The sequence below is a fragment of the Archocentrus centrarchus genome, chromosome 6 (assembly GCF_007364275.1).
Source record: "Archocentrus centrarchus isolate MPI-CPG fArcCen1 chromosome 6, fArcCen1, whole genome shotgun sequence".
Classification (NCBI taxonomy): domain Eukaryota; kingdom Metazoa; phylum Chordata; class Actinopteri; order Cichliformes; family Cichlidae; genus Archocentrus; species Archocentrus centrarchus.
In genome coordinates, this window is record NC_044351.1 from 32,334,127 (window position 1) to 32,352,604 (window position 18,478).

The 18,478-nt window shown below is 39.1% G+C and overlaps 2 protein-coding genes across 2 annotated transcripts in view; both read right to left on the bottom strand.

Annotated features, from left to right (window-relative positions):
- edc4 (enhancer of mRNA decapping 4) overlaps positions 1–7,806 on the bottom strand; it is a 28,309-nt gene extending 20,503 nt beyond the window's left edge. The window contains exons 1-13 of the mRNA XM_030731424.1: positions 7,620–7,806; positions 5,771–5,930; positions 5,570–5,681; positions 5,027–5,126; positions 3,342–3,528; positions 2,932–3,079; positions 2,497–2,601; positions 2,157–2,269; positions 1,928–2,011; positions 1,702–1,797; positions 1,097–1,196; positions 627–807; positions 429–495 (exon numbers count right to left, since the gene is read on the bottom strand). Of these exons, the coding sequence (XP_030587284.1) occupies positions 429–495; positions 627–807; positions 1,097–1,196; positions 1,702–1,797; positions 1,928–2,011; positions 2,157–2,269; positions 2,497–2,601; positions 2,932–3,079; positions 3,342–3,528; positions 5,027–5,126; positions 5,570–5,681; positions 5,771–5,930; positions 7,620–7,707 (1,541 nt within the window). The 5' untranslated portion in view covers positions 7,708–7,806. The remainder of the gene's footprint in view (positions 1–428; positions 496–626; positions 808–1,096; positions 1,197–1,701; positions 1,798–1,927; positions 2,012–2,156; positions 2,270–2,496; positions 2,602–2,931; positions 3,080–3,341; positions 3,529–5,026; positions 5,127–5,569; positions 5,682–5,770; positions 5,931–7,619) is intronic.
- Positions 7,807–8,785: 979 nt separating this feature from the next.
- nutf2 (nuclear transport factor 2) lies at positions 8,786–16,568 on the bottom strand. The gene is made up of 5 exons (XM_030732120.1): positions 16,486–16,568; positions 15,280–15,401; positions 11,662–11,733; positions 11,253–11,351; positions 8,786–9,659 (listed from the first exon to the last, which is right to left on the bottom strand). Exons 2-5 carry the CDS (start codon positions 15,376–15,378, stop codon positions 9,546–9,548), a joined length of 384 nt encoding a protein of 127 aa, XP_030587980.1. The 5' UTR covers positions 15,379–15,401; positions 16,486–16,568; the 3' UTR covers positions 8,786–9,545.
- Positions 16,569–18,478: the final 1,910 nt, after the last annotated feature.

The window sequence follows — 18,478 nt, forward strand, 5'->3', positions numbered from 1 at the left end:
ACCCACCCAGTGCTGGAAAACAATGCCAGAGGTAACACAAGAGACTGAGGCTAGCTACTAACGACACAACTGTGCACGTCTGCATGTGGTGCCATGAAGTTTCCACATAGAGCTTGCTGACTGGATGAAAGTCTTCCTTATAGAAGAAATACTTTAAATGTGACTTACAGTAGAGTTAGAAATATGTTCACTTGAGCATGGTTAACCATTGCATTTTCAAGAAATCAATATTACAACACAATACAGTGCTAGTAACTCATATAAGAAGGTGAATCATCGGTGAGTATTATGGAAAAAAAGCTGCTCCTGGTAATGCAGATTGAATCGTCTTGTAAACCAAAATGTCTTTTGGAAACTTAAGTGTTACTTTGCTCCACTAAAGGTAACGTAACCTGAACACTGTTGTCAAACAATGGAAGAAAACTCACTTGGTGTGGACACAGTAGAGTTTAATCTGGATCCCAGATTTGGACTCTGTGGGTCCTTGAGTGCCCTCTGGAATAACACAAGTGGGAAAAAAAAAAAGTAGTAATATTAAGGAACGTATTTAATTCCCACTTTGAAGATTAAAGCTTAAAGCACAAAAAAACTCCCCCGTAAATGTCCGTATGCCTGTGCCTGGGTACCTGTTGTCATGCTTTCGCTCTCCTCCTCAGCAGGGAGGACCTCAGTGTGTCGCAATCGACTCAGAGTTACATCGCGGACCCCAAAGCTGAGCACGGGGTGGGTCAGGAGGAACTCTGACACGGCTGTGAAATTTGCCTTTCCTTTGTCCAGGTCCTGTCGCAGCTCCATCACATATAAAACCTGCAGAGGACAACATCGGCCAAGTATGAAGCTAGGCTTAAACGTAAGGTAGGTAAGCCAAGAAACTGGGGCGGTCCTGACACCAACACTTCATACACAATGGCCAGTTTCACAAACAGACCAGGCCTAGTTCTACACTAAGGGCAGTTTAATCAGAGTTTGTATCTACAGATTGATGCACTGTGCCAATGAATTTACACAAAGTAATACAAAAAAATGACAACTTTAAAAGGGGATTCAGTAATATGAGTTGTCACAACAATTATTTGCTTAAAACATTTTGGCTAACCTTCCTCTGCACATCAGTGAGGATCAGATACTCAGCAGAGAGGTCCAGACTGGCCTTGAGACTTGGCAGAGACGATGAGTTGAATGGATCCGGAGAGAACCTTTGAGAGAAAAATACTGGGAAATTAGTCTCTTTATATGTTGTCTTTTAACTACAATGCGAATGAATGGTATGAGTCATCCCCAGATCTCTTCCATGAGAACACAGATTTACTTTGGAACCAGTCTGAAACAGCTAATCGTGGGAGACATTTAGAGAACATTACTATTAGACCAGATTTGCGCCCTTCAGTTAGCATGGACAACCAAGGCCAACCAGCCAGCTACTGGTTTGGAAGGATGTTTATTTTAGACATGAGCTATCTTTGACCATTTCCTGCTCACTTCCACTTTTGTATAGGAGCTGTGTTACTGATGGTGTTACCTTTTTCTGCCTAAGTAGAATAACATTAGACAAAACAAAACAAAAAACCTCACAGATATTCACATCATATTTGTTAACTATTCTTATTAGTACCATCTGTCATAATTCTGCCAAAGCCATGCCATGACATATTCACAATGAAGGTTGAGAATGATTTTAAAATTATTTCAAATAATAGCCACCTGATGGTCTGTAAACAGGTCCAGGAAACAGTGCACCACATCTTCAACTCCTGGTTCTGGTTGGCCCCAGTTATCAGAAATCTCCAGAAAGGAACTCTGTGAAGAGAAGCAAAAAGGACGAGTGGTGACAGAGAGGAGAAGAATGAGATGTAGATGAACTGGAAAATAAAAAAAAATAATCGACATGTGATGAATGTGCACTGTGAGTACATGTGTGCATACTGACTCAGGGTCCTGCCGCTTGTGGTTGTCACAGAAAAGAAGACAGGAGAGGGGACGTCCTCCATGAGGCCGCAATTCATGAAGACATCTGTTTTTAAGGAAAAATGCAAAAGTTAAGAAAACATAGGAGGAAGGTGGGAAAACTAAAGAAGAAAAGGAAAAAACAGTCAATACATGATAACATTGGAAAGCATTTGAGAAGATAAATTAAAAAGATGATTTCGCTTGCTTACCTGGGCTTGTCCTGCCCGCCTTCTATGTATATCTGCCAGAACTTGATGTATCCGTCGTGACTGGCTGTGGCCAACACCGTTCCATCTGGAGACAGCGCGCCTTCACTGACTCGCTGGAGAAACCAAAATTAAACAGTGTTCATAGTCATTAATGCAAATCTGCATGACCAAGCCAAGAGTGTTCATATTGAAACACAGCAAAATGACAAGCATATTACACCATGCAGTACTTCAGGGAACCAGAGGCCGAGTAGTTATGCGAGACTGAAATCTGTAATGTTTATTTCAAAGTTTGCCATAGGAAACAGAATAAATATTTGACTTTTATCCTGAGTCCCACCTGGGAATGCCCCTTGACTGTGATGAGGCCCTCCTTTACTTCTGCAGCATCAACAGGCCAACTGCTGTGATTGGCTCTCAGGACTTCCAGATCCCATACCTCAGCCTAGAAGAGGGGAAAGAGTACCGTTAGAGATGAAACATTTCTGCTTTTCTTTGCAAATGTTTCATGTGTTCTGACTTAGACACAGGAGTATATCTGCTCTGATGTCAGCCTTATTTCTTAAGATAAAAATCACAGAGTGAGCAAGAACCCCATCATTATTCCTCTGTGTGTGTAGTTTCACACTGCTTTTTCATCTTTATACACCCATAAATTCATCCCTTTTTATAAAATTGTCCTATTGTGGACAAAGACTCAAAAGTTTAAGTCTATTCCAAATTTCACTGGCTTTTCCATCCAGCTGGGACAAACATCTGTGTAAAACATGGATACCCTGTCTTCATGTAGAAGAGCCAAAGTTTGACTGGCATCATCCTGGTTCTCCTCATTGTCATCCAGGATGAACGGGCACCAGATGAGGCGACGATGGGAGTTCAGTGGAGTGTTTTCTGGTCGTTGGATATGGACCGCTATCTGATCTCTGTATGAGAACGTGGGTAAAGGAAAAATGGGACACAAGAAAGGATCCTGGAGGTTGTTTTTTCTGTTGTGACTGTGACAAAAGTCGAGGTCAAGATGAGAGTTATCTATAACACAGTAGATAAATACCAGTTTATAACACAAAGAAGTAACTAAGCAGTGTACATACAGCATTTATAGTCACTATCCATACATAAATACACACACAGAGCTGCACATCCCACAAACTCTCAATTTTTCAGTTCCTCCTACATTCAGGATACAGTATCTTGTTGCCAGTGCAGGTAAGCTGCCAGACCATGAGGTTGCCCGCTTCATCGACACAACCCAACAGAGAGGAGTCGAGGTGGGCGAAAGCCAGATCTGTGACGGCCCCGGTGAATCCCTTCAGTAAGGAACGCTCGCCACAATCTACACTGAGGACACGAACCATAGCATGGTTGTTGGCACCTGTGGGGAAAAAATAGGCAAAGATAAACCAAGGACCACAGCAAATCATTTGAGCGATACTTTAAACAATCACAGCATGGAGAAAAGTTTAACAAGCAGAGTGGGCAGCAGTTTCATGTTTCTTTAAAGTGACTGACTACACGATGTAGTACTACTAATAGTGAAACTGAAGATCCAACCTGAGCCTTCGATTCACATAGTTCACACAGTTACGCTGTGCGAACTTAAGTGTGAACTTACGGGTAACTGCATTTATGCAGCCACACAAATGACCACGGAGTTGATTAGTTTAAACAAAAATACTCAAGATGGCAGAAAAGGACATCTTCAGTCTTTTATACTGTCAAAAAAATTTTAAAAACATGTAAGAGTTTTGAATGAGACCAGAGTGTGCACACGCACCCCAGAAAAGACAGGAGTTGCCTAGAAAACATACAAGAAATGGGATTGGACATCAGCACAGTGATCAATTACCTTAACTAGAACACAACTCAGCTCACAGATCACTATCAGCAAGTGTGGGTACAGGGAAAGAGGGACACTGAGGAAACCGTTCATAAGCACAGACAACAGCTAAAATGACATTTTAAAAACAACATCCACAGAAACACTTTTGGAGATTAGTTATTTTTGAGTGCATACACAACCTTCATAGGAATGAAGGTAGAAAGTCTGCTCAGAAAAAGCAGCGGAATATCAGATTGTGCTAAAAGTACAATAAAGCTGGAAGGTGGGGACATCAAAGTCTGAGGCTGTTTTTCTTCCAGTGGTGTAGCTGAAGTCTGAAGTATACAAAACTATTTTGAATGCAAACTTACAAAGACATCAACTCAGAAAATTTTCAAGCTCCAGATGTGCAGTATTTCATATATAACCCAAAGCATGACAGAAACAGCCCGTTCTTGTGAAGCTCTCACAGATGCCGGACATAAATCCCATCAAAGAGTAACTTTGGGATGTGATGCTTCAGCACCAGCTTGAATACTAAACTAAAAGCTCTGCAGCCTGAAACAAGGAACAAACCTTTTCCACAGATGTCTCAGAAGCTGGATGACTGCACACAGAGATTTTGTCAAGGCAACATTAACTGTGATCTCCAGTAAAGTCACTACTGAGTGTCCAAATATTTCAATTTGACTTAAATGAAAACCAGCCAACATCTCTAGATTCTTTTTTTGCTTGTGTCAAATTCATTAAAAAAAAATGCCATGTGCTTTGACATTTTATTGAATAATATAGTCAGACTATTCAGACTTTTCTACCTGCAGATTAAGTGTTAAAATACATTTTGGGGACACTGAATGACTACTGTTTATTTGGCTGAACAACTGTCTGCTTTAGCTTAAACTCAATGACCAAAATTAAAAGACTGCATTATAAAACCACGTACAATATTGTTATATGCTAATCGTCTGTGGTAGAAGTACTTGTTGGCTTATAACACCTTTCTAAAGTTTAATGATAATTGGCCAGCTGACATAACTCAAAAATACCATACCTCTGATGGCATAGGCCAGGAAGGAGTTGGACACAGCTATCAGTCTGCCATAATAATACTTGTGCTCCCAGTCGTACTTGGCAACAGGCTGAATTTTCACCTGAAAGAACCACAAATACACCACTGACAATAAACGAGTAATCTCTGAACAAAGCTTATGAGAACTTTTTCAATCAACAAGGGCATGAACCTCAAGAGCTAAAGAAAGTCTAAATTCTGCTATAAATTATCTATCTTTTTATAACTGCACATTTCCATTATCATTCTCTCAATATGTCACCAAAAAGCCTATTTAGATTGTAAAAATGAGTTCAGGGATCTTTAAATAAATACTGCAGTTTGTCATTTATAAAATTAAAAAAAAAAGAAGCTAGCTTATGACACCATGTTGAGTCATCAGAGATGCAGGATCAGTTCAGATAAAAATAACAGCAGCAGACCTTTTTCAGGTACATGCTGTTTCAAGTGCTGCCTGTCTCCAAATTTCTGATTTGTTCTCTTCACCAGCGCTGCTGGTTTGCAGCTGATGATGTGGTTTCTTACCTTGTTACTGCCTCGAGCCTTGCTGTTGATGCTAGAGTCTTGGCTTGCCACAATCTCCACATTGTTAGAAGTGATGGGGATACAGGTAGAGCCATCATCACCAGAAAGGCAACTGAAATTGCATTGGTTCACTTTACAAAAAAAACTCTCAAAGGTCTTCATAAATATGACACCACTAAGCAGGTTAAGTAAGCAACTCACATTATCTGACTCTCCTGAGCACTGCTGAGGTCTGTGGAGATGGGTCTTGTAGATTCTGACATGGTTGACCGGTCAGTGCTTCCTAGCAGGCCCGCTCCCAATAACCCGTTCAGCTCACCATTAAAAGACAGCTTTCTACCGCCTTCACTTGAATTTGCATCTGAGAAAGACACTGAAATTAAGAGATCCAAAGGCTGCAAAGGGCTTGTGTTTGTTCTGGGGCTTCCTCACTAGATTATTTTTGACTGAGCTCAGATCCTGACAAAATCACATCATCGATGCACAAGTGAACAATAATTACAGACTTTAAACTTAAAAGTACATTTAGCAAATACATCATTTTAATAGTATTTTATATTCATCTGTAGTTTTATTTAATGTACTTAATTGGACACAATATGCCAATATGCTTTACAACAAAACAATGAATGCTTTCTCATACTAATACCACACAATCTCATTCAAAACTGTAGAAAAACACTTCTTTTTAACCTACATTTTAAAAAGGGCTCTACTGCGCTCATTTCCAGCATCTATTTTTATTTAAGGACTCCAGCAGAGCAGCTTTGGATGTTTCAAAATTCTAAAATGATGCTTATTTATCTTATACTGTGACTTGTGCATACCCTCACTTTATTCGTCTGGGGAAGAAAAAAAAAACTGTTTTAGTGCCCTTCCCGCTCATTTTAAGTCAACTTTCTTATGATTGGCTACCCCTCACAAACTGAAGTCTTTAAAAGTAGATAAATGAGGCTTCTGTGCTCACAGAAAGACATGCATGTCTGAGATTACCATAATAAGAATATCCATTCCTATTGACATCATATAACGCCAAAAAGTAGACTAACTGTCTGTCTTGTTAACATAAAAAGTTAGTTTCCAACATATAGATTAAGCCAAAGCCTAGTAAATAATTAAACAAAAAGAGGTTTGTAATCTAGGACTAGATTTAAGCTATACCTGTGAAACTGAGCCTGAATGTTTTGACAAGATGCAATGAATTCAGATCATAGTACATTATGCATTAAATATTTCTGATTCTCCACTGTCTATAAGCATGTATTAATGAAAAATGCAGCAATGTAAGGGGACGTAATGGTGTTATATATGCTACTTTTACATTTCGGTGTTACTGCAAAGACAGCCGATACTGTTCGAAAGAAAAGCCTAAAATACTACGACGGAAAGGTAACTAAGGGTAGAACAGGTGCAAGATGCTGGGTTCATAAGACTCATGTTTCCTTAAATATTACTTCTCCGAATCCGATAAAGTCTTCGTTATACTGTATGATAAAGCTGCCTTGTAGTAAACAAAGTGAGACAAACAAACACACGTGAATCGGGGTTCTTAAATTAGTAAGGCAAGTTGAGCCTTCTACGCAGTTTGTGGGGGCTTATTCACACCAGTCAAATGCCTCTCGTTACCGCTTTAGAGTCAAAACAGCAGGTACTGCAGAGTTAATTTCCAATAAACGAAATATTTTTCCTACGTTTTTGTCGCTTTTTGATAGCACAAAACAGACTGACACAGAAGCTAAGCTTCTAACTGAGCTAACACTGAGGATGACAAAATACTTTCCGACGCAGTTAGCAACAGTTAACATTACGACGACCCGACAAACCTTCGCTGCTCCGCGGAAATCTGTCTTAAAACATTTACGCGAATTCAGTGAGATTCAAGCTGTGTTTTCACGGGAAAACTGCAATTGGCGGTGACTTCACTTCAGCACAGCTAAGCGGTAAACTGCCGCACGCTGGCTAAGTTATTTAGCTAGCCAGCTAACTAGCACTCCACTAGCTCCTGCGGCCTAAAGCAGCGCAGCCGCTTTTCGCTCCTGGCCCCACTTACCGGTGCTGTTCCCGGGACGGTCAAGCTTGAGGATGTCCCGGAGATGCTGGGTCGCACCCTCGATATCTATATTAGCATTAGACGCCATGGGTGAGGGAAAGGGGAGCCTGGGTTTATTCAGGGGGAAAGGATGAAATTTTGTTTGCTGCGATGCTGCTGTCACTGTTCACCCTGAGCAACCGTCTAAACTTCCGCTTTGTCCGCACAGTAGATTCCGACTTGTCATTGTGTCAGATCAATGGTTCCCACCAGTAACTGTGATGGTTATATTTGAGCTTTAATTTATCATTTTAGCGTTATTTATTTTTTGTTCCATACTTTTATTAATAATGTCGTATACAATAGTTTGATAATGTGTTTTAGCGACCATAAGTATTTTTGTTCTCGGTTTCGTGTTGAGACAAAAAAAAAAAAAAAAAAAAAGCATTAGATCATGGCAGACCAGTAGGCGGCAGCTTGGTAAAGTTTTATGGTCCATATTCTTAGATATTTGGAATTGCAAAATAAACTGTGCCTGTATGACTGCATTGTCATACAATACTAATATTTAGTTTTTTATTACTTTGTCACCATGTAAGGTTTAGTAAGCATAAGAGGGTTTCTCACAGAGACCCCCTGGTTACACACAATCTGGGCCTTTTAATCTGGTTTTTGGACTACTGCTCACCCTATGGTTGATGGGATTGGCTCCAGATTGAGGGACGGATAGACTGTGTACTAATTATCATAATATGGCATTTCTAGAGATGGACTTCCAAAATTTCAGATTACAACTGGCTGGACTGGTCTGAAAGCCCACCTGGATGAAGTTTAGTGATAAATTTAAAATTATATCTACAATTACATTTCTTTCAAATTTAACATTGGTTAATGGATTATTTCTTGACAGTGAACACTGTCATTTAGATAGTGCAGACTTTATATATATATATATATATATATATATATAGGGTTTGATTTGGGAATTCACACAAACTGTATATATTTGAGCAAAGTCTGTGTCCTTATTTTAAATCAGAGACCTGTAGATGTGCATCTAGTGGATCTTCTGTATTAAACTGTTTAAACAAAAAAAAAAACCTAAAGACAAAACTACAATATGAATATTCACAAGTTCATAATTAAAGAGGCACCACAACATGATATGGAGAGACAAGGTCACACCGTTAAGAAAAAAGTCCAGGTTTTATTGTGTATCGTGGCTGTAGTCCATGTTAACTGCCAGATGTGTGTGAAAGAGAGAGAGAGAGAGAGAGAAAGAGAGAAAATAAGCGGGGTCAGAGCAAAAGACACAGCAATGTCAACCTTTGTCATCCATGAGCAAATCAATCATGGCAAAGTTAACAGTTGTGTAAAGGAAGATAAAACTGAATTTAACACACTGAGGCAAGCTAATGTAAACACACAAGTGGCATCTAAAAACAAATAAGTGAAAAATGAACTGGAGAAGCCATCTCTGAACCTGAACATGGGACTACAAACCAGTCAACAACAATGCTAACAGAACTGAGTTGACAGCAGTGGAGTCAACAGTAGAGTAGAATGGGTTAGAGTAGAGCAAAGTGGAGAGCAGAGCGGAGTTAATGGCATCGGTCAGCTGTTTGTCCTTTGGGTGGCTTGAGTATCGTAATGAGGGGGTTCCCAGCGTCATGCAGATCAGCAGAGTGGCAGACAGGGGCGTTTGATTGGTCGGCCGGCTCTCAGCAAAGAAACGCGTTGCAGTTCTACAGGCTGGGCTGGTCTGAAAACCCGTCCGGATGAGGTTCAGTGATTGACATCTAGAATCTGGTGTTTGCTTGTTTGTCAAAACAGGCATGAATGAGACAGCCGGGAGGGAGGGATGAGTGCTCTCTCTTGTCCTCCCTCCATACTTCACACAGTGACCTTCACTATGGCCGCCCCTGCCCGCCAAAGCGCAAGGGCAGGTTAACCGAAGTTGTGAATGGCCAGCCTGAACATGTCATTGGTGCACACCCATGCATCGTTAATGTTCTTCAGGATGAAACTCTGATGGAAACCCATAATGGGGTCTTCATCTGCCTGCAAACACACACACAGATGCCAAAGTTGTCACTGAATAGGCCCAAGTTCATCAAAAGTACATAGTTAGATCTCCCCCCCACCAAGCATATATCCACAAGAGTAACCCCTCTGTGCCTTAAATGTTTTGTTAGTATGTATTAAACCATGACTATCTGAATCAGGGTTTTTGTACAAAAGCAGATCCAAGGTGGAAATGTTGAGCCATGGCACTGGTGACATACTTTCCCCACCAGCTTCTAAAATACCTTTAAATAGGAGGGCAAATTTTGGAGAAACAAACTGCCTGAACCTGATACAAGCTTGCATCCATTCATATCGCTCTCATATGTATGTCTGTCAGAGTAAACCGGCCACTCCACAGAAGACGGACGTGTACATTAACCTGCAAGAAAAGAAGGCTGCTGGCACTGTTAACATTAGCCACACTCACAAATGAGCCTAATAAACTTTATTTTTTGCACAACACAAAGTGCCACACATTTCAGCAGCATTTAAAAGCCCCATATCCAGGAAAAAACATTTTTATAGTGTAATGAACTTTGATCTTATACACACAGGTCAGAACTCTGGGAAAAAGGGAGGGAAGACCATAAATTGTGCATGAATTGTGTGCTTCTGTGTTCATGACTTTTATGTGCTTCAGTGCAGTTAAACTCAGCTGGCTTTCTATGAGCCGTTTGCTCCCGATACTCAACGAATTCACAATAAATCTCATGTGCACATTTTCTGTCCTTGTTGTCAGACAACAGATTAACTCGGATATTAATTTTAACAGAGCCATAAACTACGGGGAAAACCTGTCAGCTGCTCTAACCAAGCTGCTTACCAAGCTGCTGTTGTGCACTGCTGGAATCCATTTTTTTGGTTTGTTTTGTTTTAATGTGATGTCTGACAAACTCTCACACGAGTTAAAGACAAAGACCGTGCTGAGAGTTGGGCTGTACTTAGAGGCTATTGCTCAGAGAGAAAGTTAGAAGCCATGGAGGATCTCATTCAGGTCTGTAACATCAGCTGTGTGGTCTCAGTATAGTGAATGAGCTGTGATGCTCCTCCAAAATTCCAATTTTGCCAGTTTTCTGAGCATTTTCATACTTTTAGACTTAGACAAGTCTTATTTCTTCTCCTTTAAAAAAAATAATAAATTAAAAAAAAAAAAATTAGTCACCAGAAACATCCGTAGTTTCAACCCAGTTTAGGTGGAGAGAGAAAAAAACTGAAAGTGGTACCACCAACTGCAACACCACGGGGACAGAAAGTCAGTTGAAAGTTATCATCTGCCGGATTAACATTTTCCTAAAAATAAACAATTTTTTGTGAAAACTCAAAAATTAGCTGCAAGTACTGATTTGATTTAATGCATTTATGAGGTTAATTTTTGCCTTGCATCAAATCAAATCAAATATACTGTTTCTTTGTTATATACACACCCACTAAATGTTTCTCATGATGTTCAACCAAATAACTGCAGTTTAAAAATTAATAAGAACTAATCAGATCCTGAAAAATAATAGGAAAATAATCTGAACAACAATATTTAGTGTATAGGTCAATGTATGATCCTGTTAATGGCATTATAACAGTGCTACTTACTTTAAGCTGTCCTACAACCATACTCAAGATGCAGCTGTCTGGAGTTGGCTGATGGTCCTGCGCTGTAATATTATGCGCTATTTTTTGAAACGGGAGACTCTGGCACACACAGATAACAGAGATACAAAAGAGGAAGATTAATACATGTATTTCAAGCTGTAAAAACATTTACTTAAGATTTGGATAAATTATTCTGAACTACTTTGATAAAATTACAACAAAGGGGAATCTGATCATCACTAAAGCGGTGTACATGAGCTAGCTTCTTTTAATGATCACATTTCACAGTGCAATCTGGTTTCCTGGTGTGCACGAACTTACTGCCAATACACGTCTCACTTAAGCCACCAACCACCTGTTGCATGCATGTGACCTCTCTACAAGACAATAGGTTAGCAGATATACTCACAGTGAGTTTCTCGACAATTGCTCTTTTTCCCTGGTACTGCTGTCCTTCCCACGTAAGGCATGATGCATCAATCTGTGTGGCGAGAGGGGAAGAGATCAGAACAAAAGTGGGAGAGGATGCTATCTGCAGATGAAAAGTCACATCATGACTCAGCAGATGTTAGCACTGCACCCTTAAACCATTAGACACTGACATGTACAGAGGAAAAGTGACAGGTTTTTACAACCAGCATAATTATTTTGTGGGATTTTTTGGGCTTCAGTGCTGATAAAAAAATTTGTTTTAAAAAGTCTCATAAATGCTTTGATGCATAAAACTGAACCTGCAAAAATAAAAATAAAGCTGTTTTCAACAAAAGTTCCTCACATTTGAAAAGGTGGAGGCAAAGAATATTAGGTAAGAAATTACTGAAAATGGGACCGTTTTTGTCAACTGAACTAAGAACTGATTGTCAAACAGTTTATCTTTGTGCCTTTGGCAGCACTTCGCAATTATGTAATCACAAGTTCTCAACTCTTCATAAAAATCACAGTCCATGGCATCAGTAAGTCAAAGAAATCTTTTCAATTTGTGAAAGTATATTTTTACACCGGTGCAGGTCTGACACCGAGTGCCTGATGTGTAGACCTGCTTGATTATTAAAATCCTGATCTACTCTGGTCAATAGTGGACAATTATTTAAAACAAGTATTTACTGACTTTATGCATTCATTATTTTTTTTAAAAAAAAAAAAAGCTTGTTAACAGTGAATTTCCTTGAATTTAAATTATAATTAACATATGGATATACAAATGTGAACTAAATGAAAGACACTACAGCTTTACAGGAAGTGAGTTCGGGCAAAAATCATTGAAGTAAGGGGTTACATGGATTTATTAAAAAAAAACATTTAATTTCAGTTGGCTTGTTTTGAATCACTGTTCTTGCATTGTTTATAACATTTATAACTAAATGACCACAAAACTGAGGTTATTTTATTTGGCCTCCACAAGCTTCACAAACATCCTGACTGAGGCACTTTATCCAAATATGCCCACACTGCAGTTAAAAATCTTGGTGTTTTAATGGATTGTTCCTTGACTTTTAACAATCAAATCAGGAATGTTATGAAGGGCAGCTTTTAACAACTGAGAACCCATCCATCCATCCTGCTTTATCCGATTCAGGATCATGGGGGGAGCTGGAGCCTATCCCAGCACTAAATTAAGCCAGTTTTGTCACTAAAGGACTTAGAAACAGTTATCCATGCCTTTATCACCCTTCGGCTGGGCTACTGCAATTCCCTGTAGTCCAGTATGTAGGATTTGTATGTAGGATTGCCCAGTTCCACTCTCTCGTTTGCAGATGGTTCAAAAATGCAGCTGCTCGACTCTTAACTGATACAAAGAAAAGACAGCACATCATTCCTGTTTTAGTGCAGGTGCACTGGCTCCCTGCAAGGTTTCAAATACATTTAAAAATGTTATTTGCTTTTGAAACCCTCCATGGATCAGCTCCACAAATATAATATATTAGGGGTGGGACTTTAACGCGTTAATTTTGATTAATTAATTACGGGGAAAATAACGAATTAAAAACTTTAACGCATTTTAATTGCACTTTGCACCGTGGAACGTTTCTCAGTGCACGAGTTCCAGGCATACAGATTATATCGACGCACAATGTCCAAATTCAGGGGCCGCATCCTTCGAAGGACCCGGCCCACGTAGACCGCAAAGGATTGAGCAGGTTAAGCCTATACGAAGGAAATACATTTCACTTCCCCTTCCCCCTAAAGTTAAAGAAGTTAACTTCAAAATCATTAACGAGGTTTACCCAACCAATGAGTTTATGAGACTGAAATTTAATCTGGATGTAAACTATTGTGTATTTTGTGAAAGTGATACTGAAAGCCTGGACCACATGTTTTTCTGCTGCAGGGTGGCACAGACTTTCTGGGATGACATGTGGAGCTGGCTGCAATCCAGGGGGATTCAATTACCACCATTATCAGTTACTGTAGTTAAATATGGAACATTTATGGAGAATTCTGATTTGGATTTTCTTATCAGAACGGTTTGATTATTAGGGAGATTTCATATTCACAAATGTAGATACCTTAAGGCTAAACCATGTGTAAACAGATGGCTTAACGAATTTAGACTCTTGGGTAAATCACTAAAAATTGCAAATGACAAGAAAGCCCGCAAATTAGTGGCTCTGTGCAATAAGTTTTATCTATTTTAAGATGACCCCAATTTAATTTAACTTTATTTATTTGCCTTCTCTTGAGATTTAGTTCATGACTTGTCTTTTTTTTTTTTTTTTTTTTATAAATTTATGCTTATCTTTTTTGTTTTTGTTTTTTCTTCCTATGCTCAACCTTTTGTATATTGATTTTATGAATCGCTATTGTTACTGCCTTGTTTGTTTGTACTTGTGTGCATAAATAAAATAAAAATTAAAAAAACGTAGACCGCAAAGGCCGGAAGTTATCGGCTAGCCTTCATATCAGCGTCGCCTGCCGTCACCTCGGCGTAGCTCATGTCGCCTAGCAGCCGAGAGTGCGAAGCACAGCTGTGTAAAAGCAGCTGGTTAAACTGAGAATGAACTTTTTCTCCTTTTTGTGGTTTAATTTTAATTCTTTCATTCAAAATAAGCTGTTAAAACAAGCATAACACATTTCAACATCAAGGAATACAGCTGAGTGAATGATTAATTTTCAACTATATTCAGTGAGACATTAATGTTGAATAAAACTATCCAGTTTATTTTACTTTCAGGAGTTTACTTATCACAGGAGCACTTCAGCCCTTCGCTGGTCTGTGTAGTAGACTGGTGGGAAAATAAACAACATTTTGAAGTTTAAGCTTATGTATATTGATTCATTCATCAACCAAACTTAAATTAATATTTATCATGTTAAATATTTAAATGTGATTAAAATGCGATTAATTTTGATTAATTAATTACAAAGCTTCTAATTAATTCGATTAATTTTTTTATTTGAGTCCCACCCCTATAATATATATCTTTTAACTCTCTATTTTACCTTCAGGTCACTGAGGTCATCATCCCAACAAGTTCTCTCAGTGCCTGCTTCTTAGCTAAAAAGTAAAAGGTGACCAGAGTTTTGCTGTTATTGCCCCTAGGCTCTGTGTGCCACCCCACAGAAGAACCTCTTCAACAACAACAATATTAAGTCAGCTCTAAAGACATGCCTATTATTAGTTGATTTTAGTCAAGCCTGAGGTCCCTCATAACTTGGTCATTGTAAATGTTTTCTAGTGTTCGTTTTGATGTTAATTTAACTATTGTTTTACCATTATTAGAACTTAGAAAACAACAATATAAACATAACTGACTTTTTTTTTCAATGATTATTTTTATTATGTTGTCTGTCTTATGCAAGTTCCATGTTTGTAATTGTAAAGCACTTTGGGTCAACCTTTGGTTTAAAATGTGCCATATACATAAATTGACTTGACTTACAACTTGTTTGGATTATATTAATACCTAAATTGATCATTAGGATTATCAACTCAAGATTAAGGAAAGTGATCTCACTACAAAAGAAGCAAACCCTTAAAAAGAGGGGGTTAACTGTTAAACACCTACATAAGACAAGTCCAACTCACATATATAGATCCCAGTTGTGATCTGTCAGAGTCAAACATCTGATAGTAGTGCTGCACGAAGCTGGATCCTATCTGCTCCCACAGAGGCTGGTCCACCATCCTGAATCACCCTGCAACTCACACTATGAGTGTGGATGGGAGCGAGTCAGACAAACAGAATGTGATAGGAAAAAAATAAAGGCAGTTCATAGGTGAAGCAGCAGCCCCCCCCCATTCATATCAAAACTAAAGTCACCAGATGTCAACATCAGTGTGAGATTTCTGGGAAGCTTCTTGGTTAACCCACACCAGCATAATTTGAGACTGTATTTTGGGATGCTGTTTGCATTTTAGATCCTGGCTCTTAAAGCAGTAAACAGAGCACAATATACACAGTTAGCTGATTCTTTATGTTGACAAAAAAAAAAAAACGAAATGCAGTTTAAAAAACTAAAGGCAACAAACCAACTGGCATATAAATCCCGGTTTTTTGTTTATTTTTTGAGAAAAATAAACAGAGCCCAGGCATATCTTGCTGGGGGGGGGGGGGGGGGGTCTCTCCGCTCGGGTGACACTGACAGTCCAAGTCATGTGCTCCCACATAACGATACACGGCTCTTACTGGAACAATCCGAGCGCTCTGCACATTAGCAGTACACTCCAAGCAGCACACCGCGAATACCAACCACATATAAGTAGTTATAGGCCCGCGTAAATATAGTCAGGAGTCTAGGGAGATTGAGGAAATATAAGCTAGTAACATTAATACATAGGAAAGCTCCCTTTTTAAAAACTACTTAACGCTTGCTAACTAGCTGCTACTAGCTTGTGTCATGTTTGCTAACGTTGACTCAGCCTGTGCTAGCACAGACAGTTCATATAGGTAGCATGCCTCCCCGCCAGCCAGTGTTAAATTATATTTCCAGGCGTTAGCTGATCGTCCGCCTGGTAGTGGCCTTTTCACCAGTTGCTAAAAATACCCCGTCTCCTTTGAGTGTTCATATCTCCTCTGGGCCCGCGCGGACAGCTCTGGAACCCCCGGAGCTGCTACCCTACATAGGCGTGTCCGCTGTTAGCCCCAAACCAGGCAATAGCAGCCGAATTAACAACTTATACAGCGTTATGCTTGCTCAAATGTCAGACTAAACTAGCGCTTTTTGTTTTCGAACATGTTTCCATTCACTATTTTACACCAGGACTCTATAAAAAGTAGTAATAAAAACTTACCTCTTACGCCGAGGCCGGCTGCACAATCGCACAGTGCAATGTCTGCTCTGCTACGAGGGTACGTACAAAAAGCCGTAAAAGGCCCAGTGCATTATGGGGATTGTAGTGTGTGTGCATCTATGCAGAAGTTTCCCATGGGCAAATCACACATTTTGGTGATTTTTGAAGTGAAAAAAATAATAACACCCATACAATAACAAATAATAAAGATGTTAATTCACAAATACATTTATTTTATTTGATAAAAAATACATAAAGAATACATGTGGTCACAGTTGCACCATTCACCAGTCACCACTGCTCAGCAAGAACAAACACATCGCACTGTTTGCTCTTCTTAAAATTCAGATCCATTTGCAGCACAAGACAGATTTAGTTATTTGTAACTTGTGTTTTTATTGTTCTGTTAGGTTAACATGCTCAACTTAAACTTGTTTCCTATTTCTTCTGGCAGACACATTTTCCAGAGACACGTGCCAGTTCCACTATGTTTTCATATGTGCCATCATTTCTGTGTTACAGGTTGGTCTTTATCACATGTGTGCTCAGTAGTTTTTTTCAGAGCTCTACACATTTCTCAGGGATGACTATGTGCCCTGAAGTTCTACACAGAGGGGTCACTGATGTGTTTTCACCAGCCTTTTTACTCAGACAAGATTAATTTCTGCAAAAACATGCAGCAGCATTAAAGGCTACAAACTGACACACACTGGTTAGTCAAAAACATCAGATATACATTGCACAAATTCTGATTACCTGATTAAATAAAAATACTAATTTGTTAGAGTTGAATTATTAATAAATGGTTACTGTCAGTAGTCTACAAAGTAAATCCTGTAATATTTTATCTTACTCTACCTTATTTCGTTTCACATTTTTTAAGTTTTGATGCAGAGGTTTTGAGCCAAAACAGATAAAAACAGCAGCACAGCTGTGTGGGTCCCAACGCTCGGCTGTTTGGGATTCGTAACAGGGGGAAGGGTCACAGGGCTGTTATAGTAAAGTCAATGAACAAGTGTGTGAAGGTTGATGGGTCTAGCTTGAACAGTATGCGTCTATGGCCTAGGTCACTTCGTTCTCGAGTTATCGCATTCACAAGATTTTCAGAAAACTTGACCTCTGACCTTTACCTTTAGGTCGAGGTTGCCGAGATTCAAACTCGTCCGAGATTTTTAGTAGATGCATCTGTGGTGTGAATTTGAACCTCCTAGGTCACACTGTTCTCGAGTCTCGAGGGAACAGACAAACGCTATGACAATTGCACGACTTTTTCTTCGGAACAGCTAAAAATCACAGTATGGAACAAAATGCGTGTTGTAATTAATTAAGAAAACTAATGGTAAAATTTTAAATGCACACTTGATAAACAGAACTGACACAAACAAAAATATTAATTTATTCTGCAACTATCTTTAGTTAGCTTTCAAATAATGTAATTTTTCTATTGTATCTGGTTATATTCTGGTTCATTCTGGGGCTTCTTTTTATTCGTTTTTTGCTTTTTCAGAATGAACATGATACCATAGACTATCTACTTACTTATTTCTCTTTAGTCAAATCTCACACTTCAGAATACTGTCTGAGATCGAGGTTCAGCATTTATATGAAATCCTTGTGATAATATATTAACCCTGTTAGTCTCAGAGCATTATGGAAGCTTTTACTGAAACTGCACTGTATATGTTTCTTTAACAGTCAAAACAGGAGGATATTTTCAAACATGCCATCAACATTTGCAATAAATTTGGCAGAGTAAGGCGCTTATTTGGGTTGGACATATTATCATTCGCAGCACATTAACTTATCTCTTTCTGCAGAACAAGGTCACCGAGCCTCACCTCTTTCCTTATTTTGGTCCTGCAACATAATCAGATATACCACATGCACCGCTATCTGCTCTCAAGCTCTAGGTAACACGTGTGTAAATGCTTGCATTCTCCCATTAATGAACTACAGAAACATCTTTTGATTTTACAAAGAAAGATTGCATAGC